Here is a 27196-nt window from a genome sequence, read left to right on the forward strand (position 1 = left end):
GGGCGAACGACCATCAAACCCCTTGCTGCGTTATCTTGTCTTGATCAACCAGGCATTCACAATGGGCGGCCTATTTAAGATGTGTCTGCGTTCCCATGCTGCCCATCCCTCGCCACAAACGGGCATCTTCACGGATGCCAAAACTAACCAACCGAACTAGCATACACTCTCCCTTGTAGCTCGAAACCCTTTCAGCCTCATCATCATGCCAGCATTGTCGTCCATTGTTATTGACGCCTCTCCTCAAGACGTCTGGAACGTCCTCGTTGACTTCCCCAGGTGGCCAGAGTGGAACACTTGGTTCCTATCTATTCGCGCCCATTCAACCCCTGTTGAACTAGGCACTCTGGTCACATTCACAAACGCCATGTCTGAGACCGCTAAGCCCGGAACTTATACAGCGCGCATCACCACTTGGCAACCCGACAAGACAGAGTTCGCGTGGAAGGGTGGCCCATTGCCAGAGTGGCTGGCGTGGACTCTGAGGGGCTATCATTGGTTTAGGCTCGTGCCACAGGACGGTGGGGAGAAGACGCTGTTCGATCATGGCGAAGACGTCGAAGGACTGCTGAGTGTGTTAGTTCCTGGCAGTATGGTGAAAGACTTGGTCAAGCAGCTGGACAAGTTCAACGGCGAGTTGAAGCAACGGGTTGAAAAGGGTCCACAAACCAGCGCGACTTGATGGAGGCAGAGGACCAGACGGGGCGATCAAGCTGCTATGGTAATAAAGTATGGTAAATCTCTATAAGGTAAATGCCTCTACTGCTGGAGGCGTGTTGCATTTCCCTGCTGACTGGAACAGATTCGAAGCGAGCATATTTGTGTTTGGTGTACTTGTTGCAATGCTTTTCTTACAATGAATGGCACTTCAGGGGCTCGATATTCTTCAGTTAACCAGCCTCATCCTGACTGTTTGCATCTCCCTGTACTTTGAAAACCGCCTTGGGCAACTTTGCTCTACATCCTCATGCGTTGGGCTCTTCATTCCGTTTCCTCACTCACAACTAAGAATACTGGTGTTTGTCTCGTTCTGCGGGATTTGTTGTTACACAGATGGCTTTGGCTTTCCCTCTCTGGGTTGCTTGGTGTTTTCGTTATTGCAGCAAACAGCCTGACGCTGTTGAGACCAAACAACTGGCCTTGTTCGTTTTACTAACGTATTGTAGATCCAGTCGTTCTCAAGTGAAAATGTCACCTCTTCGCTCTTAGGAACCTCTCCGTCACTCATCCGGCTAAGATGTCACAATACAATCCGAACTGGGGTCGCCCCAATCGCAACACTCCCAACAACAATGCTGATGAGGCACAACCACCATACCGTGCGAACCCAATCTTCAGTCCTGGTAACAGCCAGCCAAACAACTCTTCGCCAAATCTTCCTCCAACTGGTCCATCAGTGGCCCCTTTCCAACCGACTCGGCAAGGAGCGCCTCCTGGTTCGAGCGGCAACCGGGCGCTTCCTCAACCAGGTGGTCACTTCACCTCTCGGCAGGCCAATACCGACTGGAAACCTCCCCAGACTGCTGGTAGAGGGAAACACCCACCGTTGTCTCACCGCCCGAGACAGCCACAAACAGGTCATGGCGGTCGGGGTGGTCGGCTGCATGGGAACTCGAAACCTCAAGGGACACGAAATGTCGACATTCCAGGGAAAGAGCTGCTAGCCAACCACTTCGCCATCACACTAGGGACCTACCAACAAGTCTTTTCTTACGAGTTGAGCATCAGTAGACTGCACCCAGAAGCACAGAACGACCAAAGTCGATCCACCGAGACAAAGAACGGCGTCCCTGCTACACAGCAGACACGCAACATCGCGAGGCAGAAGAAGAGACGACTGGTTTACCTCCTCCTCGAGCAACTCAAGTTGGAAAAGAGACTTCCGGACCCCATCGCTACTGATTACCTGAAGCTGCTCATCACGCCAAACCAACTGGATGAGGGTACAACCAAGTCACGCGAATTTGATTTCTACGACGAGTACTCGGCTGGTCCCGACTCAGATTGTGACCGGTACCGTGTAGAGTTTGAAAAGCCGAAGCTGATCTCTCTGACCGATCTCTTCGCGCACTATGGCTCTGCACAACCTCAGGTCGCCGGGGCGCAGCTGTCGACTGAAGCTCTCACTGATGCAACCAACGCTCTCAACATCATCTTCAGCTATCTTCCTTACCAGCATTGCTTTTCCAGTCGTCATGACTCTACCCCGTCGATGACTACGGTAAAAGGACAGACGTTCTATGGCATCGCTCCCCCACCTCCTCCCCGACATTTAGGACCTTGGATGGCAGACACTGGTAAGGTGCTCGACGGGCGAGGTGGCCTCTACAGCATTCCAGGATTCTCGAGGAGCGTCCGAGGCTCATTCAGTTCGCCGGGGCACGTGGATCTCAACATCTACATCAAGACCGGCTGTTTTTGGCAGCATGGGAGTGTCCAAGACGTGATTGATGCATTCAGACGTCAATACCCTTCGGCCGGTCTGTATGCCCTTCAAGATTTCTTGCGCCGGGCTCCGGTAAGGCTGGCGTTCCAGGAGCCAGGACTCGATCGGTTTTCTGGCATAAAAGGGCTCGTGGGTAATGATGGACTGTCTACAGCCGATAGGTGCGACATGAGACATCTCAAACAACAGCATTCGGGTGGTCTTGTGAGAGACTACTTCTCAATGAAGCACAATTGGCAAATGGATCCAAAAGTAAATGTCGTCAAGATCGGGAAAGAGTCGCAGGGCGGGCACATGACGGTCCCTGCAAACCTCCTTCAGATCCTGCCTGGGCGAATGAAGCCAAGCGAGATCCCCCGGTTCTCGACTCGATTCCCAGATGAGAACTACAACATGATTGTCACAGATGGCCGGCGCACATTTTATTCGCCCGACCTTGCCCATGGTGGAGCGGCAGCGTTTGGCTTGTCAATTGATTCCAGAATGGCCAGGGTCCCCGTCACAGTGCTGGCTCGGCCCAGCCTTATGTACAAAACTTCAGAAAACTCGGCTCAAGCGAAATACATAGACGGAGCGCTCATTCACGCTGGTCAGTGGAATATCCAAGGTGCCGCTTTTGTGAGGCCAGCTTCTGGGAAGAAGTGGTCATGCGTCGAGCTCACGGCGGAGGGAAGGCCGTTGAAATGCTCAACGCAAGGGATCACTCATTTCGTGGACCATCTGACCCATGCGTTGCGGCAATATGGCATGCAGAGATTTGAATGGTGGCAGTTCAACCCCAATAACATGGGTGCACAACAGTACGCCGACAATGACTTGTTTCCGAAGCAGAAGACAGTCTCAAGTTTCCAGAAGCAATCCACCGCCATCACAAAACTGCTCAAGGATCTCAAGGCGAACGGTGTCCAGCTGGTGGTCCTGCTTATCCCTGTCCATGATCTGGAACTCTACAGTGCTATCAAACGAGCGGGCGACCAGAAGGTTGGCATCGCTACCGTCTGCCATGTGCTCCAGTCTGGCGGCAAGGCACTCTGGCCCAAAAGCATTCTACGTCCTGGCGATCCACAGGGTAGGGTCAACCACGACTTTTTGGCGAATTTGTGCATGAAAATCAACTTGAAAGTGGATGAGGCGGCCGTCAATCAAGCCTTACGCGGTAACCCAAAGATTCTGACACCCAAGACGATGATCATCGGCATCGACGTGGCACACGGGGGCGGACCAAGGAAGCACTGCCCCAGCGTTGCGGCCGTGGTCGGCAGCGTCAATGCAGAATTCTCGCAATGGCCGGCGAGTTTGTTGGCGAACCCATGTTCCACGAGAGACGACGAAGAGAAAGAGGCCAACGAGAAGATACTGAATCTGGACCAGGCCGTGTACGAGCGACTTCTGGACTATTACAACCGTAACCACGATCCACGCTCCAAAGGGTCCAAGGACAGCGGCATTCCAGACCAGATTATCGTGTACCGGGACGGCGTGTCCGAGTCGCAGTTCGCAATGTGCAAGGACTACGAGTACGAGAAGATCGGGGCCGCCTTGAGCCAGCTTTTCCAACAAAAGGGCCTGCCTGTCGAGCTCCTGCCCAAAGTCACCCTCATCTGTGCCATCAAACGCCACCACACTCGTCTCTTCCCGAACCCCGACGCTGGCTCGCAAGACCGGAGTCTCGTGCTGGACCAGCAGCAGAAGAACGGCAGCGTCAACAACAACCCCGTCCCGGGCTGTGTGGTGATGGAGCGGATCACGTACGGACAGGGCAACGACTTTTTCTTGGTCGGGCAAAAGGCCATCCAGGGCACGGCCATCCCGGTGCATTACAATGTGTTGCAGAATCCGCGCAACTACGACATGCAGGATATCGCCAGGATGGTGAGTTTTTGATTTGTCCCTGTATTCTAAACTCACATCCCTCTTTGACTATACCCTTCCCTCTGCTCCCCTACTGTCTCTGCGTCGTGACCGCCGCTAACCCGCTGATACTGGACCAGACATACCATCTCTGCTATCTCTTCGGCCGCTCACGGACTTCCGTCGGACCATGCACTCCCGTCTACTACGCCGACCTGGTCGCCGACCGCGCGCGGTGTTTCGTGCGCCAATTCTACAACCCGCCACGAGACCACGACCAGGATCAGCCGATCCGGCCGTTTGACGAGAGCGAACTGGGCCAGTTCGAGGACTGCCTCCAACTGCATCCGGACATTGCGCGACACATGTTTTATATCTGAGCTGAGCGGGAACAGCAGTTTTTTCTCCTCGTTGGATCCGTGGAACGCTGGTTGACTTGACGTGGGCCTGTCAGCACGTGCAGGAGGAGAGACACTCGAAGTGAGGGTTCTCATGTCTGACAAACTTTTTTTTACTCTTTCTTTCTCCAACTTAGTCTCTAGACCATCTCTTTTGTGAGACTTGGCAATGTCTCATCGTCCAGATTCTATTTGCTCTTCGACACTGTGATGTCTTTTTTCAAGGAAAACAAGAGAGAGGCAGCTCGGGTCGGGGAGTTGTGGTTTGTTTCTTCAACGTGTGTGCTCGGGAATGGGCAATGAGCTGGGTCAAGTCACGACAGGACAGGGTAGGGTAGGGTAGGCTAGGGCTGAACAGATAGTGGCTTTTTGACGGATATTAGATGCTACAGACACGGACACAGACACAGCGACAGATAGACGCAGAAGCACAGAGGAGACGAATATTTTCTCTTTTCAACACCTTCTGATAAATTAATTAGTTGCCTCTATCCCTATCCCTATCCCTCCCTGTCAAGAGCATATCGTGGAGCAATCCCCCAGAGAGGTCTGTGGGGAGAAAAAATGATATATAGAGTAGTGATCTATGTAGGGAGGTAGGTAGGTAGGTAAATAGGTTGGTTGGTGGTAGCCAAGTTAAAATTCAAAAACGTCCTCGCCGACGCGTTCCCTGACGGTCCTGACCCAATCCCTCACAGCGCCCTCGACCTCCTCGTCGTCGTCCTCGAGCATCTCGTTGACGTAAACCATGGTCTCGCCGGCGCCGCCAACCGCGACTCCACCACCACCACCCTCGGTCGCGGCGGTGCTCGACTGGCCCAGCACGACGTTCTGGAGCCACTCGTCGCCGACCTCCGAAGACTCGGTCAGCGTCATGTGCGTGCGGATGCTGGCGAGGCGCACGGCCGCCGAGGGGCTGCGCCGGAGCTGGCAGAGCAGGTGGTTCAGGACGTGGTGGTGCGGAGGCACGTCTTGCACGGCGGTCGCGAGGGCCACGATGCATGGGATCACCGTGTCGAAGATCATGCCCCGCAAAGACGAGGACGACTTGGCTTTGCCCTTGCTCTTGGGCTCAGTGTTGCCCCCAGGTGTGGATTTGGATCGGGATTTGGGAGACGAGGTAAGGCCCAATTGCCCAATGAGAAGATTGACCAGAGGTTGGAAATGTGAGGGCGAAGTAAAGAATCCATCTGCGTCGTGGGTCGCGACTGTCGTCAATAGCGTTATGGTCGACTTGTACAGTTGCAGGCTACTGTCTTCTGACAGGTCAATGTGCAGGGAGGGTTTCGTCTCAGAATTTTGGTCTGGGGTGTTCAACTTCGTTCCACGCACCGGCAAGGAGGCACCGTCGATGGCCGACTGCAAGACATCGTTCATGGATGGGAGGAGGTAGCTCGCGTAGCTCGTCACGATGCTCTTCAGGGTCGCGAAGAAATGCGTGGCAAAGAGGTAGAAGCTTGCTTGTCTGGCCAGCCGTGCCATATCCTCCTGCAAGTTGCCTTCGGCAGAAGTGGAAGTCCCCGAATTCTTTCGGGTCGCCCAATCAACCCATCCCTCAAAGATGGGCCGGAAAGTAGTGTCGTTGAGTTTGTAAATGAACACGATGCCCAACTCGTGAAGTCTCCTTTCCACGTCCTCAATGTCCGACAAGGCGACAGTTTCGGCATGGGCTTGTTGGTCAGCACTGTCCCTCTCTTGGATGAGCCGTCGCAGATCCAGGACGTCCAGTATGAAAGCCGATATCTCATCGGCAGCACCCACGACGGCAGATTTCGAATTGCGCTCAATTGCTTGAGAAAGCATGTCAAGGAATTCAGTGATCGCTTCTCCATCGACCTTCTCGCCGGATGCCACCGCCAGTTTCCAAGCCTGACTCAAGCTGCTAACGAGCGTCTTCAAGTCCAATCGCTGTGCCATGAGGCTCAGCGTCTCAAGTCGAGCCTCCTTGCGTGACACCTCGTCCGGCTCTGCGAGGCACGAGCGATAGGATAGACTGATGATCTCAGTAATGCTTTCGTCACTGATGATAAAAGGAGTGTGCGTGATGAACGAAGAAAGCAACGTGAAGCAAGCGTCGTGCAGTTCCGCTCGGCCTTCGCTGGTGTTGCTTTCACCTTGCCGAGTTAAGAACGACTCCAACAGACGCAAGACTTTAGGGAGGGCTTGTACCACTATCGGGACACTTCCTTCCTTAAGCACCTCCGTCGTGCTGGCAAGACAGAGTAGAGACATGATCCTTGTCCTTTCATTGTGGGAATCTAGGCCGAATTCGCTTTCAATCAGGGCGGTAGAGGCGCTGATGACCTCTTCTGGGTTCTTGCGTCCGTATGCCTCAGTTATGCGATCAACACACGCAATCGCTGCATGCCTGAGTGCCTCATCGTCCGTGCTGCGGATAATGTGCTGTAGAGTTGGGAGAAATGCAATGGCTTGCGTTTGCGTCTTGGTGTCCCTTGAACTCGGAGCAGTATGTTGGAGCTGTGTCGCAAGAACTCTAAGCGCCAGAGGCTGGAGCTCCTGCTGACCTTCTCCGGATTGTGCCATATCCTGTAGTAGATTGGGCATGATCTTGAGAAGGTCGGCGAGGGAAGGTAGTTCAAGGAGCGAGCTCAAACACTTCCTCGTCGATGGGGTCAGACTGCCATGGCTGGACTTCTGGGATTTGAGCATACTAAGGACGCGCGTCATACAGACACCGAACTCAACCCAGAAGGTTTCATTTCCGGCTTCGTCAGATTTTGAAAGTCTCTTTACCTGCGCTTTGAGGGTCTTGGACTGGAGGAGTTTCGAAGCCACTTCTAGTAAGGTTAACGCTTCTTGCTCCTTCTTCTCATCCGAGCTCGTTCTGCTGATGTCTAGCAAGGGAACGGCATCGTGAGGATCCTCGGAGAAAATATCAACACTCAACTCGACAAGCTTTCTAAAGGTCAACAGCTGAGTTGATGCCGAAAGGTCTGCCATCAAGCTTGCAAAGAACGAGGACATATCTTCCGCATGTCGCCTCGATGCGAGAAGAGCTATGACCGCAAACGCAAAGTCATCGGCACCAAGCCTGCTGAGAAGCCGCTGGTAGAATGCGGCCCTTCGGTATTGAGGGACGTGGTCGTACGCTGTGACGAGGCTGGAAAGCAGGCTTGAAGTCGAATGAACGAGCTTTTTGGCATCCTGCTTTTTCAAAGTGGCAACCAAAGGAGGGATTATTTCGTCAATGGTTCGATTGGTAACGTAGATTGAGCGCTCATCATCCTTTGACAGTATGCTTTTACCCATGAATGTGAAGATGGGCATAATGCTATGCAATATCCGATCTGGAGCCAAAGAAGCCAGGGCGGCCGAGAGAAGGAGAGCAGTGCTCTGGACCTGTGGGTTTTCTGACGATCGAACACAGTCCGTGACCAAGTCGGTACGAACAATAGAGAAGTCGATGGTTGACCTTGGAGACTTTCGTGCGTTGTCGATGATTGCCAATATGCTGCTGAGACAAAGGTTGAGAAGGTATGGAGATTCAGATGTGCCCTTGTCCTTGAGTCGTCTGAGGATTATCAATACCTCAAACAAGCCTCCGAGCAGTTGTGGATGTCCTTGTGGTTTGGAATCTTCCACAAGCTCCAGCGCAAGAGTCAATCTCGCCTCACTGATATCCAGTTCGAATGCCAGATCCTTCGGTATGCTTTCACGCCCATGACTGACACGACGTCTTTTCCTGGGCGGGACATCTGTTTGCATCTCTGCAAGGCCAGAAAATGAGCGGTCTAGGATTGCAGCAAGAATCTCCGTAGAAAGGTTGATTGCGTGCAAAACATGACGACTTCCAGCAGCTTGGGCCGAGTTTTTGGAGAAGGACATATCAAATAGGCGTAGGGCAGCAGAGATTTGTGATTCATGATGCATATCCTTCCAGATGGCAGTAATTCTGTCAAAAAACGCATTGACCAGAGCAGCACGCGGCTGGAGTCTATCTTCGATAAGCATTGAGAGAATGTGCTCCACGGCGTCCTTGTCTCGTGCATTCACGAGTCGAACCACCACAGCATCTATTTGGTCCAAAGAAAGACTCTCTGATGACGCGGCATTTTCGGCTTCTTCTTGATTCAGCGATGCCCAGGTTTCGAGGATAGGCGACAGAATCTTGCTGGTGCTTAAGCTACCCACTTTGTGGACGTCGACCAGCAGCTCGAGAATGCCGATCTTGACTCGCAGCAAAGAACATTCCAGAGCACAGCCGGCCAACAAATCATAGAGCGCTTGCTTCGTGCTCTTTTTGAGTTCAATATCAGCAGCTTTGGACGAGGGCGTTCGGTCATTCCCAGTAAAGGTTGTCTGAAGAATTCTCCGTATGTAAGTAGGATCCAGGACGAATTCTTCGAGATAAGGCAAGTAGACTTGGCCCAGGATCTTTACTGCTTGCGCAGATTGCAGGGGTTTGACGTTCCGCATGCCAAGGTCATCGTACACCGTTTGGGCGGTGATTTGCTCACCGTTCCCTTCCTTTGAAGCTGCCTCTTGAACAGCTGCCATACAACCGACGGCTGCTCGTCGCACAAGTTGGCTGTTGTCAGAAAGAAGCACGGTAATGTAGGGAATCAGAGCTTGTAAAGGCCCCAGTGATTCCGCTTTGATAATTCCCGAGAGAAGCCGAAGCGCAGCATTGCGTTGAGGGGTGGCAAAGGCGCCCAGTGCCACTCTCAATAGGAAGGTAAAATGTAGATTGGTGGGCTTCCCTTCGTGCTTGTTCCAGAGCGGAAGTTGCTCAAATCGTTCCAAAAGCTGACTATTCTTGTGACATAGCGCGAATGTTCGAGTAAGCTGGTCAAACAGAGGAGAGCGATTATTCCCAGAAGCGAGGAACGACGACTCGATAGTCTCAGGGGGAAGGGATACAAGCATGGCTTCAGCTTGCTCCGAATCCTGTAATGATTCATCTTCGAGATTGTCAAGTTCCATAGGTGTGTTTTCAAGGAGTGGTTGCCGAGAGATTTCAATTGTTTGCTGGAGAAGACCTTCCACCTCCGCCTGGGTACAGCCAGCCAAAGACATCGCATGAGAGAATGACGGCGAGAATTTTGAAGAGCCAGCCAGCGTCTGAAGCAAATGCATCAACCTTGTCGATTCTGCGGAAAGGGTGTAATCTGTTGAGAAAAACTTTCGAAGCAGCGGTGCAAGGAGCCGACTTTTTGTTGCCGATGCGCAGTGGTCCTCAGCGACGTCAAATATGCATTCGACAATGCGCATTCGTTTGTCGATATTCTTGGGCTTCAACCCGAACGTCGCAGAGCTGATCAGAGCCTCGAACAAGGACGCCAAGGGCACCACTTTGAGTAGATCAGACAGTCGTCGCCCTATGTCGTCGGTGTTGATGAATATGTCAAGCACATTTCTGGGAACTCTCATGTCGGTCTTTTTGGTGACCAGAATAGCCAAACATGCCAAAGCCGACCTAGAGTCGGATGTCTCTTCGGCAATAAAGGGGGCAATCGACATCATCAAAGAGTCGATGACCTGGTCCCCGAGATTCGCACCGCCTGCTAGCACGAGAACAATGGTGAAACATGTGACTGTAAATTCTGGACAGTCTTTGATTTCAAACCCTTCACTGAGCAGTGGTAAAATCTTCAACAGCATATCCTCTGTCCGCTGTTTCTGCACTTCTTTTCTTCCATTCCTGACCTGGCTCAGTCTTCCAGTTACCGCCTCGACAACGACGCTGCCCCAAAAGCGTAGTAGTGACGAGTGGGCTACACCTTCCTGGCATGCATGCAGGACGTAATCGTTGAAAAGGGAGAAAAAGGCGTCGTTGTGAGTGGCGCTGTATATGACCACACGTCGAGGAACACTGGCAGCTTCTTTATGGTAGGGCGCCAGGAATTTCCACCCACTGACAAATCTGTTTGATGGGATGATTCTCAAAATATTCTCGAACAAAGGTGTTTCGTGGTACGGTAAAAATGTGGCCAGTAACACATCCGTATTGTAGACATGAACCCGAAATCTTCGCACGAGCCACTCCACTGCTTTCAGGCCGGGTCGGAGCAACACCTTGGATCCAAGGAGAATAAGGCATCGATCTATCACGAGCCCCAACGCTTCATTTTGTGTCTTGTTCAGCAGCTCTCGGTCCTGCGTTTTGGACTGAGGGCTGTAGAGGTTTTGTTCGAATTCATGCAGTCTTGTATCCAGTAAACACAGCTCTCGAAAGCCTTCCACACATACGTGATATATTGTCTCCCAATCTTGCTTGACGGCGACACTGCGTTCGAAAATGAGGGATTCGGCGTGTGCACCTCGTCGGGCGCGCAGATCGAGTTCGCTCGTAGAATTTGCGGCGATAGTGCGCAGCTGCGCGGTGAAGGTGGAGGTCATTGCGGCTGTCGTACAAGGAGGGCAGAGGGATTCAGAGTTGTTTCCATGGGCGAGAATTCAGAGCAGCCAGCTTCAAGGATCCCCTCACAGTTGTCGCAGCTTGGTCGTTGAAATCTTCACTATCAATCAAGTGGTGGCATGCGACAAACCAAAAAAAAAGTTTTGGAGACACCCGGACATTGCGGGGATAAGAATCGTGCCAAGCAAATTTAAGATCTTCAGCCTCGCGCCCTGCAGACGAGGCTCTATCTCCATGTACCATACATATACAAGTGCAAAGACTACGGCAACGTATCTGAAATGTCAAGGCGCACCCGCATACCTCGGTCTAGCATGGTTTGATACACCTGTCTAAGTCTCGCGTCTCCAATCGCGTCTCTCAATATTGGAAGTGTAAATCCCAGCATGCATAGTCCTTTCGACCACGGACATGCTCGTAGCGATGCATAAAAGGATTGCGTGGCCATTGCTGCAGATATGTGGGCTTTCTCTTCGGGTCTCTTTGATGTTTTTCTCCCTAGGTTTGAATGACCATGGATTCCAATTAGTGAGGTTTCCCACTGAACATACGTGTACCATATTTCCACACTGTCATGCCCAGGAGACCCGGGTTGCGTCACTCGTTTGAAAGCTGAGCGAATGCTATGATCAGTGCTTCCGCTGTACGATGGTCTGTTGAGCTCCAGCATCAACTCAAGCACGCATCGAACGATACTTTTTCCGGTTTGTACATCGTTGGGCCCCTCTTCTTTGGGGTCGAGCTGCCGCAACCGCTCAAACAATCCGGCCTTCTGAAGGAAATAATGATGGAGAAGCAAGAGGTTGAGGTTGTCGGGAAACATTTCTGTTGAGTCTTTGAGAATGGGCACGAGTCCTCGCGGTTTGAAGCTCCTTCCAAAGGTCACAGAATGGGCGTAAATGAAGCGAGCCCGCTGCTCGTGAATGGCTTCAAGCACGGCAGAAGATATTGTCGATGAGCCAGTGAAAGAGATTAAAGATGCATGGTATGTCTGTAGGGCTATGTCAAGAGACAGATCAGCATTGAGATACCTATGCAATGTTAGAACGTCGATTAGTGTCGGCAATTGCTCAGCTCGATTCTGGGAGCGACTCTGCTCGATATGCGTTTTGATGTAATGGTCGACCTTTATCCGCACTGTAGTAGACGGTTCAGTAGTCTCCTCGCTTTCTGTTCGGAGCTGAGCCAAGTCAACCTGTGCCTCTGTTATGCGATTTAAAAGGGCCCTAGCCCTCTGAAATTGTCTTCGGCGCATGTACGAGTATGCCCAGTCACGCCACAGAAGGAATGAGTCAAGCTGTTCTTTTGGGCCGAGTGAATGTCGCATCGACAACGCGGTTGACCAAACCTTTTCAGCACCTTCAAAATTGTCCAGCCGGCACTCGAGTAGCGCATATATATTGTACAGTTTGAGACTGTCAGCCTTGCGCTTGAGAAATGTCCTCGTCTGTTTCTTGGCGGATTTCAAGTCTACTCCAGCCTCTAATGCAATCGCATATTCCATATGCAGATCACTCGATTCTTCGTCAACTGCCAGTTCCGTAAGCTGAGATATGGCTCGGCGAACAAAGCTGAAAGACGAATCGACAAGTCTTGCAGGGCTAGAAAGTGAAACGCCGTGTGTCCGGGAGTTCACTTGCTGAGACGCCAGGAAGACTTCTTGGAAGCGCAACTGGAACCCAAAGCTGCTGTTTGCAGGGCTGTCAGATTCCACAGAGATGCCGGGGAGAGGTAAGTGGCTATGAATGAAAGGGTCCCGTTCCCAGACTCTGGACTCTGGCAGTGACGATAGTGGCGAAAGGCCACTGAACAGGAAGAATGCATCTCGCAGAAGCCACGAGCCTTTCACGGTGGTCGGGGAGAAGAGGAAGTCTTTGATATCCGAAAAGAGGAGAACGCGATAAGGATCATCATCGTTGACCTCGTCTAGAGCTCTTGCAGGCAGCCCTGCGGTTCTTTCAAGCTCAGTTTCGGCAGTTGCCCAGGCCTCAAAACCCATGTCCCGCACCTGGAAATCCTTGTCGCTTCTCGCCTCAACCTCACCGTTTGCATTCGACCGCCACCCCGCAGAACCTTCTTCCCCTATTCGCGCAACCTCGCTTGCCCAGAATCCCTCAAAGGATGGTATGAGTTCAGTGGAAGGGCTAATATGGGGACGAAAGTAATTGAATTCGAGGAGGGCCTGCCAAATCCCGACCGCGCGTTCCGTAAACCCAGAGTGCCACAGAAACAAGGTCAGGCGGAGAAGGACGTATATGGAACTAGCGTCTCTCGAGTCAGATGACTCGTTTCCTGCTTTTTGAAGGCATTGCTTGTAAATGCTCAAACAGGTCTCAAAACTGAATTTGACGGAGTTTGTCTGGACAAAGTTCAGATAAAGCCGCCATAGGTCAAACGAGGCCTCGTCACCGAGGAAGGTTCGCCACCTAGACGCCTGTTTATCTGCATCCCAAATGGCCTTCCCTTCCTGCATGAGACCCAGGATCAGAGTATCCCGACCTTCGCGGCCTTTGACGCGTGACAATGCTTGCTCGTAAAGCGATATTTTGAGATCGACCACCGTTCTTGAGGAGGGAGTGGCATAGCTGCGGGAACTGTGCGCATCGCCAAATAGAACGGGCTGATACTCGATCAAAGCAAGCCATGCCGACACGTCCTCGGGTCGAGTTTCCGTGGCTCTCAAGAGTTCGATATGGCGCTGACGGGCAGGATCCCTCTTGAACTCCTCGAAAGCGTCCTTGGAGGGTGAAGGTGCTTCACTGTCTAGGTCTGACTCACTGCTCTCATCCTCTTGCAAAGGGACATGTTCCAGTTCCGCCCACATCCGTCTCCTCTTCCTTGGATGCCCACTATCGAAGCTCAGAAAGTCCTTGCGTAGATCTGATTCGCTGCTCACTCCGGATGGAACGTTCTCCGCCGCATCATCTTCGGGAAGGTCCTCGAGTAGAGACTGTCTGCGGGACCTTCGTGTGGAATCAATATCGATATTTTCCACATCGAGGCGTGTATCTGAACGTGAAACTATTCGATAGTTCGGACCCAACCCGAGTAAGCCACCTTGACCGGCTGGTCGATAGCGCGGAATGGCATGCCGATCCAATGACCCATAAGTCAAGTTTTGCCGATCCCCTTTGCAGTCTTCCACGAACAAAGAGGATTCGTAGACTTCTGGACTATGAGAATGGAGTCCCATAGTCTGCTCTCGACCGTCGAGACGGATCAAAGGGCGGGATATGCCGCGAGGAATTCTCCGGTATTGAGAGAGGGGGTGGTGTGAGGAGGACATCATGCGCACAGAGAAACATAAGGTGAGGGAGAAAAGTCCATCACAGTTGAATAGTTGGTCAATGCCAAGCACGATAATTGCTTGGCTATCGCGCGTCACGTGGGGAGGACTAGGGTCGGCGCAGGGCGCAGGGACGAGTACTCGGTACGAGGATCTTGATCAAAAAAGAGTCTCAGCTTTTGTGATGGTTAATCGTGCATTTCGCACTGCTGACTTGAACGAAGACGGTACCAAGGCACCAATGGCACCAGGTGGGATTCTACCGAAAGAGGATTTTGGGGCTTTCAAGGGTATTCCCAGCCTTCCGAGCAAGTGGGCATGGTGGGCTGCCACAAGCATTGGTCTCGGCTATCGAGGGGCAGCTGGGGCAGGTGGGCAGCCAGTATTCCAACCACCCAACCACCCACCCATACACTAAGGTTCATGCCTAAAGCCCGCCAATCCCGTAGGGCAAGAGTTGCCTTTGGGGGGTCTAGTGTACGTCACTGTGCCCTCTAAGAATGCTTCTGTTGGCCCGGATGGCTTCCCCCCCGTACCCTACCTGGGTCCCTCAGGTCCCTTTACGATCAATTGCGTTCTCAATTATTATCGATGAAATGCTATTCCGGATACAGCGAGTCTTGCTATACCTCGACCTTGTGCCAGATCCATTTTATATCTTGCCTCAGCCGTCTTGTCATCTGGGACTTTGCGATTGCGGCTCACCGTCTTACCTACTGTCAGGACAAACCTCTCCCCCTTTATGGAACATGTACCCCGGTACTTGCCACTAGTCCTATGCTTTCGAAAAAATTCCTGGCGCATTTTTCCATTGACCCTCACACTCGCCACTACGTATCCCTCACGCGCTCCGCAAGACGTGTTCCACAATGGACATTGCGACCCCAAAGAGACCGAATCCTTCTGCCTTCGATGACCATGGCCCCCCGTCGAAGAGACTCAAGACACTCCCCGAAGAGCCTGCGCAATACAGCGATGCGGTCCGTAAAAAGTTGGCGTCGACGTCTCGAACAGGGCAGGCCTGCGACCGGTGTAAAGAGAGGAAGATGAAATGTGACACAGACCCAGTGGCATGTCAGCCTTGTCGTCAGAAGGGTTTGCGGTGCTACACCACTGATCGTGTCACGGGGCAAGCACGAGAAAGAGGAGAATCGCATCGCGCCGAGAATGAGCTGCTATTTTTGAGGGAACAGCTTGCCGCCTACCAGCGCAGATATGGCTCCCTGCAGCGGTCTGACTCCAGTGGCATCGCGCCTATTGTCACTCCCAGGAGTTCAATCTCTCAATCCACAGCGCATTCTGTATCGCCTACGTCATCCAGACTTGATGCGAAATACATTGGCTGGCCTGCGCCGGATCACTCCGAGGCTCTGTATTCTGGTCCGGTCAAGGGTACTGTGGTGGACATTATGGATGGTGTCGTCGACATCGCAGACTGGGAATGTGAAATGATGGAAGACTATGCCACTGAGATTACGGGCAAATTCAACCTCTCGAGGACGTCAATCATCAATACCATGTGTGGACTTCAACGTGTGGAGGACCCAAAACTACCTCCGAAGGAAGAAGCTCTTCGTGATGCCAATCATTTTCTGGTCATCATGTCACAGTATGTTCCGATCGTCCACCGACCCAGCTTCATGGACCTCGTCAACAGATTCTATGATCAGCCGGATTCCTTGACTGTTGCCGAGCGGCTCCAGGTTCTGATTGTCTTCGCCATAATTGCCCATCAGACGGCGGTGAGAAACCATCTCCATTCCGCTGAGAAATTCGACGATTCCCATCGTTATCTACACTGCGCCCTGGGTGATTACCGTGAACTACTCCAGGACAGGTCTCTTGCATCTATGCAGGCAATGGCGCTGCTCATCGTCCACTTTCGGAACCTACCAAAACCTGGTATATCTTGGACCTATTGCCACCAAGTCCTAGTTCGCGCTATCGAACTGGAATACCATCGTGACCCGGATAAGATCCGACTTCCGGACGGCGAAAACGATCCACTGTCAAAGGAGCTCCGAAAAAGGGTCTTTCATTCAATACTAGGTGTCTGTGTGACGACAGGTTGTCGCGTTGGCTTACCGGCACCGTGGCAATTCCAGCATATCGACATCCCTTTACCAAGGCCCATCAAAGACTCCGAGATATCCAAGACCGGATTTGCTTCGGAGTTGTCAGGTCAATGCGAGTTCTGGCCTTGTCTACACCTGGCAAAATTACTTCCCCTTCTCACCGAGTTACACAACAACATCATAGCCGTCAGGAGACCTGCAGAAGAATACCTTCAAACCGTAGAAACGCTCAACACGAAAATAGTCGCGTGGCGGCAGGATTGGGACGAGTCAACCAAAAACGAGCCAAAGCATGTCAATCTAAGCGTCGCGACCCTACTATTCGAGACTTGGGCTGCCGAGTATCAGCTGAACTTACATCATCCAGTATGCTGCACGAGTGACGATCCTGAGGTGATGGAACGACATCTGGACATCTGCCACAAATCCGCCAAGCGTCTCTTGCAAAGCTTCATCGATTGTCGAGCAGGTACAAAGGCGTGGACTTCACTTGGCATTCCACCCTGGCATATGCGACTGGATTTGGCATCACCCTGTATGTCTACAACAGGAAAAAGGGGTCGGTTACCGCTGAGCAATTCGAGGCAATGCGGAATGAGCTAAAAGGCTGGACATCGTTGATGGCGTATGCAGACCTTGTCCTGAGTAAGTTTATGCTGTCTCTGACAAGTCTGTCTCACTAACTTTGTATATAGGAACCGGCAACCACTTGCAGAGACAATTTCAGCCTCGAGTGCAAGCTCTTGAAGATGAATGCCGAAGGATTTTGCTCGAGCAACCTCCGAAAGGTCATAATTCTCACAGTCCAATAAGCCCAGTCAACCATTCCATCGTAGGAGGCACCGTGAAAGTCGAGCAGGCAAATGCGCTCCCGTTCCAAGAACATCCCAGCCCAAATGCGACGATGCACAGGAGCAATCCTCCGCAACCAATGTTCATGCCTCAAGGAATTCCCCAAAACCACCCAACCTCTCCCTTGGCTCATCAACAGACTCAGCGGCAATGGACTGACACATTCTCTTTCCTGCCGCAGCCTCCAACGGCAGGGCATGCGCCCGAGCAAGGGCCAGGTGTCACATCGCCCATATTCACAAGTTTTGCGCCCTCTCCGATTACTGGACTCTCCACGTCTGCGTCCATGCCGGCCATTCCCACATCTTTGGCATCCCTGCTTAATGATTCGGGAAATCTTTATATGCATTTCTCTCCGCCGCATCATCATCATCATCACAACAGTCTTGGGGTAGGGGTTGGCGGAGGGGGTGATTCACAGATGCACTACTCACCAGACCATTACTTTGACGGCCCAGGACTGGGCTGGCCGCTGATTACTATGCCACCAAGTCAACAGTCATGATGGACACAATACAACTAGTCTGTCTGGTCGAGTCGTCTCATGCCCCAGACAAGAGTCTTGCTTCAAGTCGACCAGACGGAGTAGTCCTTCAGCATCTACCACCAATAGAGCTTTCCAATCATGCGCGAAACTTATCTCATGGCTGCCAGCATTATTGAGAAATAGAATCTGTGCCAATGGCCATATTTTTTGAAGATTTGAGCCGCTTGTTAAGAGAAGACCAGAGGTGGTAATGCTAACCCTATCACCTTCGGGGTTCTCCACTGAAAGCCTGTCGATCCTAAGGTTTCCTGCCTCTGGGACATCCTTGCATAGGCGCTTCCGAGAGCCGAAGCATTGGCCTGCAGCAATTACCCTGTTGGAAGCCTATCAATGGCTAAACCAGCCTTGTCCACTAGCCAGAGACAGTATAGGAAGCTTAGATGTGATCTTTGTCAGCGCGTCCCTCAGAGTTCAATCTCCGGTTCTAGACACAAAGACGGATAGTGATGTGGCTATTCGCGGAGAGGTCTTAATACATTGTGCTGCCTAACGATCCCTGTCCTTATGAGACTCACCATCGGTAAAGACGTGCCTGTACTACCCCCTCGTCGACACTTGGTATACGGGCAAGTTCACAGCCGCCTGAACCAAGGGCCAACCGGATTATTGGAAGCTCAGCTAAGCTCCGGCAACATCACACCATTGTGCAAGGCAGATCACTAGCTAACGGACCAGCCGAAGTTGAGCTGAACCGCATACAGCTCGTGCGCGGCCTTATATACGACGAGTTTTCCTTGGAATTGCGGGGCGTCCTTATAGATGAGAATTCGTCTTTGTTTTGCATCTGGCTTCCACCTCCTCGTGGTTCAGGTCTGCCCTCTGTGCTGTGAGCAACTGATGATCCAATGACTGAGTTTCTGCTGCCAGTATGTTGCTCGCTCTCCCTTCAAACATCAAGTTTTTGCCCCCATCCAAGCGAGACAGACCTGTTCGGGAACAAGAGCTCGAGGGAGCTGAGATAAAAGCACACGCTGCCCGAATTTCGCATCAGAAAAGAAAATGGGAAAAATTGCAGCAGCAACTCCTCCAAAAAGAAGAGGTACATGAACATAATCCATCTCGTGTCAATTATGGGCAACGGCCTAGCCATCGAGTCCAACCAAAGTATCACGAAATCGTCTTCCTCCTGGAAGGATCATCCGACCCGTTCAATGCGTGCCCGGTCAAAATCACACCCGAAGTCAACCGGATTATCACATACGCAAGGGATGTCATGCTTCCGAATATCTTCAGTCCCCCGTTTTTTCGACGACTTACGGTGGGAGGGCCCAAGACGGTCAACTATGAGAATTCTAATAGGGTCATTGGAGGATCCAGCTTCCTTCACAGCATGAAGAGATTCCGAGACATGAACGAGGGTGCTGCTCTTGCATGGCTGTGCGGCCATATCCCTAACATAGTGCGGCTCAATTCGAGTCAAACCATGCAGCAACTTACGACGGCGAGGCTGAAAATGCGCGCCAAAAGTCTCAGATTGCTGCGCGAAGGGCTCACCGACCACAGACAAACCTCAGTCGAGTCGTTGACTGCACTAAGATTACACATTCGCTGTTTGTTCGAGACGGAGTGCATGGCGGGGGATACGCTGGCAGCCAAGGCCCATGTGGATTTTCTTTTGCGTCTCCCCGATCCTCTGACCGACGAGATGGAGCGTGTTCAGCACACGCTGGTCATGATGTTTGATGCCACCGAATTGGCATGCAAGAAGCTGGAGAGGACGGTTTTGCCCTTTGGAGAGTGGACTGCGAAGGCACACGCGAGGCTATGGGCACTTGCTTGTCCTTACCTCCCCATCCCTCCGATTGGTATTCACAACGCTCATCCCTGCGTGGACATTCCCGACCACCGTGAAGCCATGGTACGACTGAGATATTGCTTGTGGATCGCCGAGTCTCCGTTGCCGTTCAGAACTTCTCAAGACAGGCTCAAGGCCGACATGATCTTTGCGTGGATTGCGACCAAGACTTTTCACGACCTGGGAAACCTAATGAATTTATACGTGGATATAATGGAGGAGAAGTTCATCTTCCAGTCGGAAGGCCAACGGCTGACGCAGGCGTGTATGGTTCTCACGCTGGTCTATGAGAGCCGCAAACGGGTGCACGAAGCGACGATAGAGGATGGCGCCGATATACGCGAAGCTTCCTATGTCATTATGCCTCGACTGGCGCGTGACATGGCAACGGCGATGGAGATGCTCAGTCCAGCCGAGGTGGTCCACTATCAAGAAGCATATTTGTGGATGCTGTATGCTGGTGCCTTGTTTGAGCAACGCCAAAACAGCAAGACGCGCCGCGCCAATCCCAAGGTCAAAGTCGAGACCACAGAGGAACCTTGGTTTACAACGACGTTGGTCAAGCACGCGGACCAGATGCACATCACAACTTGGGAACAAGCAAAAGCCGTCCTTGGACGATTTGTGTATGATCCGCACTTGGAGCCAGACGGACACGAGTGGTTCGAGGGAGCTTTGCGTGAACAAGAGCTTATCAAGAGCGAAGACGACACCCAGCAACACGAACAAGCAGAGATAGTTATACGCTGAGAACGTCCTGCGTTAAACCGTTCTGCAGCTATGGATAGGCTTTGTGCCGTGGTCCGTATATTTGTGGAAAGGTGTGCACCGAGTATGTGCACGGGTGAGGTCTGGTGCAGGTTATCTCATAGTCAATACCAGACGATGATGATACATATCTATTACTGTTACCTTTAGCGATATCAGCCGCACTGCTGTCAATTCCACACTTATATTCGAACACCAGACTTGATGATAACAAAGACCATAGTGTTGACGAACGTGACTGGCTGACAGTGGCATCTGTGTTGGAAGAAGCGATAGTATAATAAATAACATACCAAGCAGTTGTATTATGGATTCAACCTGAATAAGAAGATTGCCCATGTCATCTTGTAGGATGTAAAAAGATTACATCATTCCTCTCTCTTGTATAAGAAGCCGTCATCTTTCACCTATGTACTCAGCTTAAAAAAAAATCCCTTCCCCAAGCCCAAAAAAATATATGGTTTGATGAGGGTGGGACTCGAACCCACGAGGGATTTAACCCACAAGTACTCCGATCGTACCATTTTCGAAGCGTGAGCTCCAGGTGTACCTGAAACCTTTTGGCGGGGTTAGTATTATACCTCGCTAATGTGATGGTGGGTTCTTCAGGATTCAACTCACTTGCGCCATAACCACTCGGCCTGAGGGAGATTTGTTAGCCTCCCAAGTTCTATAATTCTGAAGGATAAGGTGAAATTGCCACATACCACCTCACCAGCACATTTTGAGGCAGATTTTGCGGGATAAAATATATGATCTTTTGGTTTTGTGGGTGGGGAGAGGGATGGAGGGGCGAGAGGGGCACAGGGTTACGTTCTGTGTGGTGAATAAGGCGAGTGATGGCATGGAGGGAGGGACGAGATCCCTGCATGGTGTGGATAGGTAGGGAGAAACATGGTGGGGGTTGATTACATCAGGCCTCGGCTTGTGCTCGACTCGTCGACTGTCCAGAGCCCTGAATGTCCTGAGTCAATCTAGGGACAACCAAGTCAAGAACGAGTTTCTCCCTACCCGCTCGCCGGATCGCTGGTACCCGTCAGCTCTGGTCGATTTGTAATGTTCGGAGGATATCAGTGGATATTACTGTGGGTGGTATACAGGACGGAATAATGGAAGCCAAAAATGCTCCCTAGTCAGTGCAATGCACATTAAAATAGCTCACTCATGAAGCTGTCTGCCACCAACCTCAAAGACGCACACGGCGGCTTTCTCTAATGTTTCACGTAGGTGAGGTACCAGTTTAGATAGGTACCTAGGTAGGTGTGTGGCAGAATCTTGAATTGGAATCCTTACCTCACCCGCAGAGAAACAACGCAGACCCTCGTAAACCATACTTTTCTAGGCTTCTGGTCCCTAACGGGCCAGGCGTTAAGGGCCCTGAAGACAGTTTCTAGGCGCCAATCAATGATGATCGTGGGTTTCAAGTACCAGTACCGGGGCAGAAAGACTGCGCCAATCACCCGTCTGGCATTAATTACTTAGATACTTCTCTCCTCGGAGATCCCATTGATCTGGTCCACAGATTCCTTTCAGACTCCTTTACTTCCCCTTTCCAATCTGCTCCACAGCAACGGCATATCACGACATCAGCCTCCGCGCCGTTCCAGATCTGCCTTGGCTTAGCTGTTTGCTGGGCCCAAGGGCGCCTTGTTGATACCTCACACCAGTGTCTGGGTATTTCTATCCTGGCGTAAGCCACAACGACAGGACGGTATCAACATTCACCCATTGACTTCACGGCAACATGGTCCAACCCATCTTTGGTCTCCTTGACACTAAACGTCTCCCTTTTCTCCTCTGCGCCCTCGTCACCATCTATCTCACCATCAAACTCGTTCAGATCATCCGGACCACAATCAGCGCTCGTCGTCGTTACAAAGAAATCCCCCAGTTGCCCCGTCATCCAGTATGGGGCCACTTGGTCAATATGGGCGAAAAGCTCAACCCGGCTCTCAAAAGGCATCCCGACTATGCCTTTGAAGAAATCTGGGAATCACTAGGCCGGCCTCCAGCATACTTGATGGATCTGCTTCCAGTCGACACGGTCTTTCTGATTGTCGCAGATCCGGATATCGCGGAGCAAATCACCCAGCCTAATTCAGTCTTCAAATATTCTCTCCCAAAGAGCGATACCTTGATGTCCATGTATCGCCTGATTGGCTTGGAATCCCTGATCATTGCCGAAGGAGAGGAGTGGAAGGTCTTGCGAAGGCGGTTCAACAAGGGTTTCTCCCCACAACATCTGCATACGTTGGACGGATTGATTGTTTCCAAGACTCGCGATTTCATTGATCGATTGAAGCAGGCTGCTGCAAGTGGCGAAGTGTTCAGTCTCAAGGACTACTCACAGGATCTAACGACAGACATCATCACAACTGTGGCAATCGAGAAAGATTATCATGCTCAGACAACTCCGGAGGGCGTGGGATCAAAAGGTCCCTTTGGTCTTCTCACAGCATCGAGACTGCTTTCCAAGCTGGTGTACCCCGTTGGTAGGGGATTTAACCCGCTGGTCTATTTTGATCCCATCAGGCCGACGAAATCATGGTTCTACGAGCAGATATTCAATCGCAACTTGGCCAAGGTCATCCGCGAGCAGCTCGCAGCGGAGCAGAAACAGGTGCAAGAGTCGGTCAAGTCTGGCGCAAACGACAACAGCCAGTCCGGATTGCAAAGGTCCATTACACGCCTCGCTTTGTCAGGGCTGACCCCAGACGAGGCACTGATCCGCAACACCGTATCACAAATTAAGAGCTTTCTGTTCGCCGGGCAGGACACGACTGCCACCCTGATTCAATGGCTCTGCTTCGAGCTCTCCAAAGCTTCGTGGTCCCCGTCCGCGGCAGCCATTCTCGAGAAACTGATTGAAGAACATGATTCGGTATTTGGCAAAGAGGGAGGCCCGTTCAACGCGCTCGACATTCTCGGGCGCACAGATGAAGAGTCCCGTAAAGAGACTGAAGCCATTCTCGGCAGTCGCCTACCCTACACGACAGCTTTTATCAAGGAGACGTTGCGTCTACATCCCCCTGCATCTACGGCGCGACGGATCCCCGACGTCTCGCCTGAAAATCCAACACCGGTAATGTTAAAATTGCGCACAACTAGTGGAGAGGAAAAGGAAGTTGAGGTCAATGGCGTAAGAATTTACGTCTGCGGGTACTTGGTTCACCTGAACAAAAAGGTTTGGGGGGAAGATGCCGCGGTCTTTCGCCCTGACAGGTGGCTGGATGAAAAATACGTGGCGTCTTTACCAACCGGTGCGTGGCGGCCCTTTGAGCGCGGTCCGAGGAATTGTATCGGACAGGAGTTGGCAATGGTAGAGGCCAAGGTGGTGCTTTGTGCCGTGGCAAGAGGTTTCCAGTGGGAGAAAGTAGGTTATTCAGGGAAAACACAGAAGGTAGATATGGACAGACCGCGAGGAGATGGCAAGGATGATGGTGAGCGGGAGGTATGGAGCGTTAACCAGGTCACGTCTGTGCCAGTGGATGGGATGACGATGAAGGTTCAGTTGCGGACGTGATGTTGTGTGAACAGACTGAGATTTAGAGGGATGGCGCAGATGAAGCGAGTCTTTCTAGTGAGCCATTTTCCAGCTTCGGCTGATGTGCTTGACCTGAATATCGTACTCGGTGTTGTACTCGGGATGTGTGATGTGTGTACAAGGTGCGCAATATGGTAGCCTTACTGGTCTCAGGCTACAAGGCTGAGAGTGGCTAAGTGGCTCGGGCCCGAACAATATTAGTCAGCCCGAGCGGGAGGGATCTACTTTCCTCCAGACCACGGAGATCGCTGCAACGCGTCCCTCCATCGGCGCGGACTTGGTTGTCAGAAGCCGATAGAGCATCAAGGATCTGCTTGACGATCATCCCAAGGAATTTTGCCCCCCAAATCTGAGCTTCCATCAGCCAGTTGAATTGCATGGCCATCTAGGCACCGAGAATAACGACAGCCCAGAACCTCGTGTCGGTGTCCCTTGTCCCTCCTCGAAACTCACGCCATCCACGCCACATGGCGCAGGCACCCAATTGAATAGCTGCGTCTGCCACCACTTGAGCCTGTGGCGTCCAATACTTCTGGCAACTTCGAGCTGCGTCGCCGCCATCGTCGCCTAAGGTTCTTGGAAGGTGCATGCGTAGGGAATGCGTTTGCCTAGGCAGCGGGGTAATCACAACTCAAGGTAATGTTGCTATAAAGGATCTTCTGACCTGTACTGTGGCTTGCCATCTCTTCTATCATTATCATTTCTCACTCCTTTTCTACATTATCCATCACTGAAGCAAGCAAGATGCCTCCCATCTACTACTTGAATCAACCACCTCATCCCTTCTGGGACTTTGTTGCAGGTATCGAAGATCACCCTTTCTTCGCCCAACAGCGACGACCTGTCCCAGCGACTCCACCACCGCATCCCCCTCGTCCAGGGGCCGAACAGTCTCAAGCGCGAGCACAGGCTTCCGCCTCTGCCTCTGCCCAAACCAGCGAAAAAGCCAAGGGCAAGCAGTCTGAGACCAACATCGAGGACCCTCCTGAAGTCGACCCTTCCACTCTACCATCCGAAGGTAAAAACGTGCCGTTCCGTGGCCGTGGCCGGTTCGCAAAAGCCTTCGAAGACAAGGACAACAAAGACAACGCCGAAGAAAGCAACAGCGGCCGTCGAGGTGGACGTGGCTGTCATGGCCATCATGCTGCCCACAACCCCTGGGCAGGACCACCTCCATTTGCGCCCCATGCATTTGGTCCCCCTCCATTTGGGCCTCCTCCCTTCTTCTTCGGCCCTCATGGCCCCTTCGGTCAGCATGGGCCCCCGGGACACGATGGTGCTGAAGGCCATGGTCCGCGTGCTGGGTTCCGCGGCCGCGGAGGTTTCCATAGAGGTCGTTGGGGACCACACCATCATCATGGACCTCACTCACGCTCACCACCACGCGGCGGCCCCTTTGCCGATGGTCGAGCAGGGCAAGCACCCGGCTTCGACCTAGGCAATTTCCTGAACAACCTTGGTGAGCGTCTTGGGGTCGACTTGACCTCTGCCGCTGAAGGTCTGGGACTGCGATCCCCTCGCTCGACCGAGACCGACTTTGAGCCAAGAACCGATATCTTTGATACGGCTTCGGCCTACATCATCCACCTTTCTCTCCCCGGTGCTAAGAAATCCGACGTGGGCGTCGATTGGGATGGCGAGAAATCGGTCGTGCGTGTCGCTGGCGTTGTCCATCGTCCCGGTGTCGACGAAGACATGATGTCACGCTTGGTCGTGGATGGCCGCAAGCGCGAAACCGGCGTCTTTGAGAAGACCATTCGTTTGGGAACGTCCAAAGACCCTGCCAACGTTGACGTCGAGGGCATCACTGCCAAGATGACAGACGGCGTTTTGATCATCCGCGTGCCCAAGGTTGAGAAGACCTTTGAGAAGAAGGAAGTTCACGTCGGGGGGAGCTCGTCCCCCTCGCCCGTGCGGTTTGACGAGAGACCGGAGGACGCATACATGAACGAGAAAGACCTGCTATTTGATGCCGCCGACGACGAGGACAGGGACATGTACGACGCCGAGCCTGCGACTGTCCCTCAGGTTCAAAACAAGGCTCCCACAATCCAGCACTCTTATCCGATGGATACCACAATGGCGGAGACAGGAGAAGCGAAAGAAAAGCGTCGTGAGGCCAAGGAAGAAGAAGCATGGCGAGACCGCGACGACCGCGACGAGACGGTCGGGTGTGAGGCTCCCCACAACGAAACGACGGAGACCCTTCCTAGGTATGAGCCAGAGGATAGCAACAGCCAAAGCCATGCTCAGGCTCAACAACAACACCAGCACCATGAAAGTGTCGATGAGGAGGACAATCTGAGTGACTGGGAGAAATCTGGCTCCGAGGATGAGGGCGAGTACGTCAAGATCAACGTTGACTAAGCCACTGCGTGTCACTAGGGCGTGCAATCATACTTTGGGCTAGGATGTTATTCTTATAAGCCACGAAAGAGAATACGATACTATTCGATAGGGAGGGTTACTTTATGGACACGTCTTGGGTAGTTTTTGATAATTGATATGGTCGAGCCAAAAAAAACAACAACAACAATACGGATACCATCTAACATATATCTATCTATACTTGAGAAAAAGAAACGGGAAATAAAAAAGGAGGCGAGGGACAGATATGCCCTCGTTTTATCACTGTCTACACGTTTTACCTGTTCCATTCATTCCAGTCATTGATTCATCCCTTCCCTTCCCTTCCACTTCCACTAGGAAACTTAGTCGCATCGCTGACGCGCAGATCCTCCAAAGACATCCATTGTCGGTGTCGGTATCGTAGTCGATTCTGATTTACAGCCCCAGCGCAGCAAGGCCATTTTCAAAGTCAATGTCAAATTGCAGTATCAATCTCAGTACATGGATCGATGGGTACGTAGACCCTCCTCCGTGTTTTTCGTATCTTTCTATTTGCTTCTCCCCCTTAGTCCTCATCTTCTGTGAAAAGTCCCCTGTCCCGCCGCCTTCACCGGAAGGGGGAAGGACACAGATCAAATTAAATTAGTGTAAATGTTTTCTCTGATCTTTCTTTCTCTTTTTTTTTCTGTCTCACAAAACCAATCTCTTGTCTCGCCCCCTCCCCCCCTCACCATTTCAAGTTCTAGTATCTGATACCGAGTTCATCTCTCCCTCTCCTCCTTCTTCCGCCCCTTTCTTCCTGCTTCACTCCCCCAAAACCTCCTTAACCACCTCCGCAAACGTGACGTTCTCGCCATTGACCCACTGCGCACTGACCTCCTGATACGCGCCGTCCCAAAACATGGC

The 27196-nt window shown here is 52.0% G+C and overlaps 7 protein-coding genes across 7 annotated transcripts; 6 read left to right on the top strand and 1 right to left on the bottom strand.

The window, feature by feature from the left end:
• Positions 1-205: 205 nt before the first annotated feature.
• Positions 206-682, top strand: AYO21_07712 (hypothetical protein; the record flags this gene model as incomplete). The annotated part of the gene is made up of 1 exon (XM_022657666.1): positions 206-682. The coding sequence occupies one exon, from the start codon at positions 206-208 to the stop codon at positions 680-682; it is 477 nt and encodes a 158-aa protein (XP_022510074.1).
• Positions 683-1237: 555 nt separating this feature from the next.
• AYO21_07713 (hypothetical protein) lies at positions 1238-4677 on the top strand (the record flags this gene model as incomplete). The annotated part of the gene is made up of 2 exons (XM_022657667.1): positions 1238-4318; positions 4438-4677. The coding sequence occupies 2 exons, from the start codon at positions 1238-1240 to the stop codon at positions 4675-4677; spliced, it is 3321 nt and encodes a 1106-aa protein (XP_022510075.1).
• Positions 4678-5331: 654 nt separating this feature from the next.
• On the bottom strand, positions 5332-14267 carry AYO21_07714 (hypothetical protein; the record flags this gene model as incomplete). Its single annotated transcript, XM_022657668.1, has 2 exons — positions 5332-11060; positions 11378-14267. The coding sequence occupies 2 exons, from the start codon at positions 14265-14267 to the stop codon at positions 5332-5334; spliced, it is 8619 nt and encodes a 2872-aa protein (XP_022510076.1).
• A 962-nt stretch (positions 14268-15229) lies between these two features.
• On the top strand, positions 15230-17792 carry AYO21_07715 (hypothetical protein; the record flags this gene model as incomplete). The annotated part of the gene is made up of 3 exons (XM_022657669.1): positions 15230-16828; positions 16885-17080; positions 17131-17792. The coding sequence occupies 3 exons, from the start codon at positions 15230-15232 to the stop codon at positions 17790-17792; spliced, it is 2457 nt and encodes an 818-aa protein (XP_022510077.1).
• Positions 17793-18702: 910 nt separating this feature from the next.
• AYO21_07716 (hypothetical protein) lies at positions 18703-20379 on the top strand (the record flags this gene model as incomplete). The annotated part of the gene is made up of 1 exon (XM_022657670.1): positions 18703-20379. One exon carries the CDS (start codon positions 18703-18705, stop codon positions 20377-20379), a length of 1677 nt encoding a protein of 558 aa, XP_022510078.1.
• Positions 20380-22141: 1762 nt separating this feature from the next.
• Positions 22142-23920, top strand: AYO21_07717 (hypothetical protein; the record flags this gene model as incomplete). Its single annotated transcript, XM_022657671.1, has 1 exon — positions 22142-23920. One exon carries the CDS (start codon positions 22142-22144, stop codon positions 23918-23920), a length of 1779 nt encoding a protein of 592 aa, XP_022510079.1.
• A 765-nt stretch (positions 23921-24685) lies between these two features.
• Positions 24686-26308, top strand: AYO21_07718 (hypothetical protein; the record flags this gene model as incomplete). The annotated part of the gene is made up of 1 exon (XM_022657672.1): positions 24686-26308. One exon carries the CDS (start codon positions 24686-24688, stop codon positions 26306-26308), a length of 1623 nt encoding a protein of 540 aa, XP_022510080.1.
• Between the last annotated feature and the right edge of the window lie 888 nt (positions 26309-27196).

This window comes from Fonsecaea monophora (assembly GCF_001642475.1).
Source record: "Fonsecaea monophora strain CBS 269.37 chromosome Unknown Scaff61, whole genome shotgun sequence".
Lineage (NCBI taxonomy): Eukaryota > Fungi > Ascomycota > Eurotiomycetes > Chaetothyriales > Herpotrichiellaceae > Fonsecaea > Fonsecaea monophora.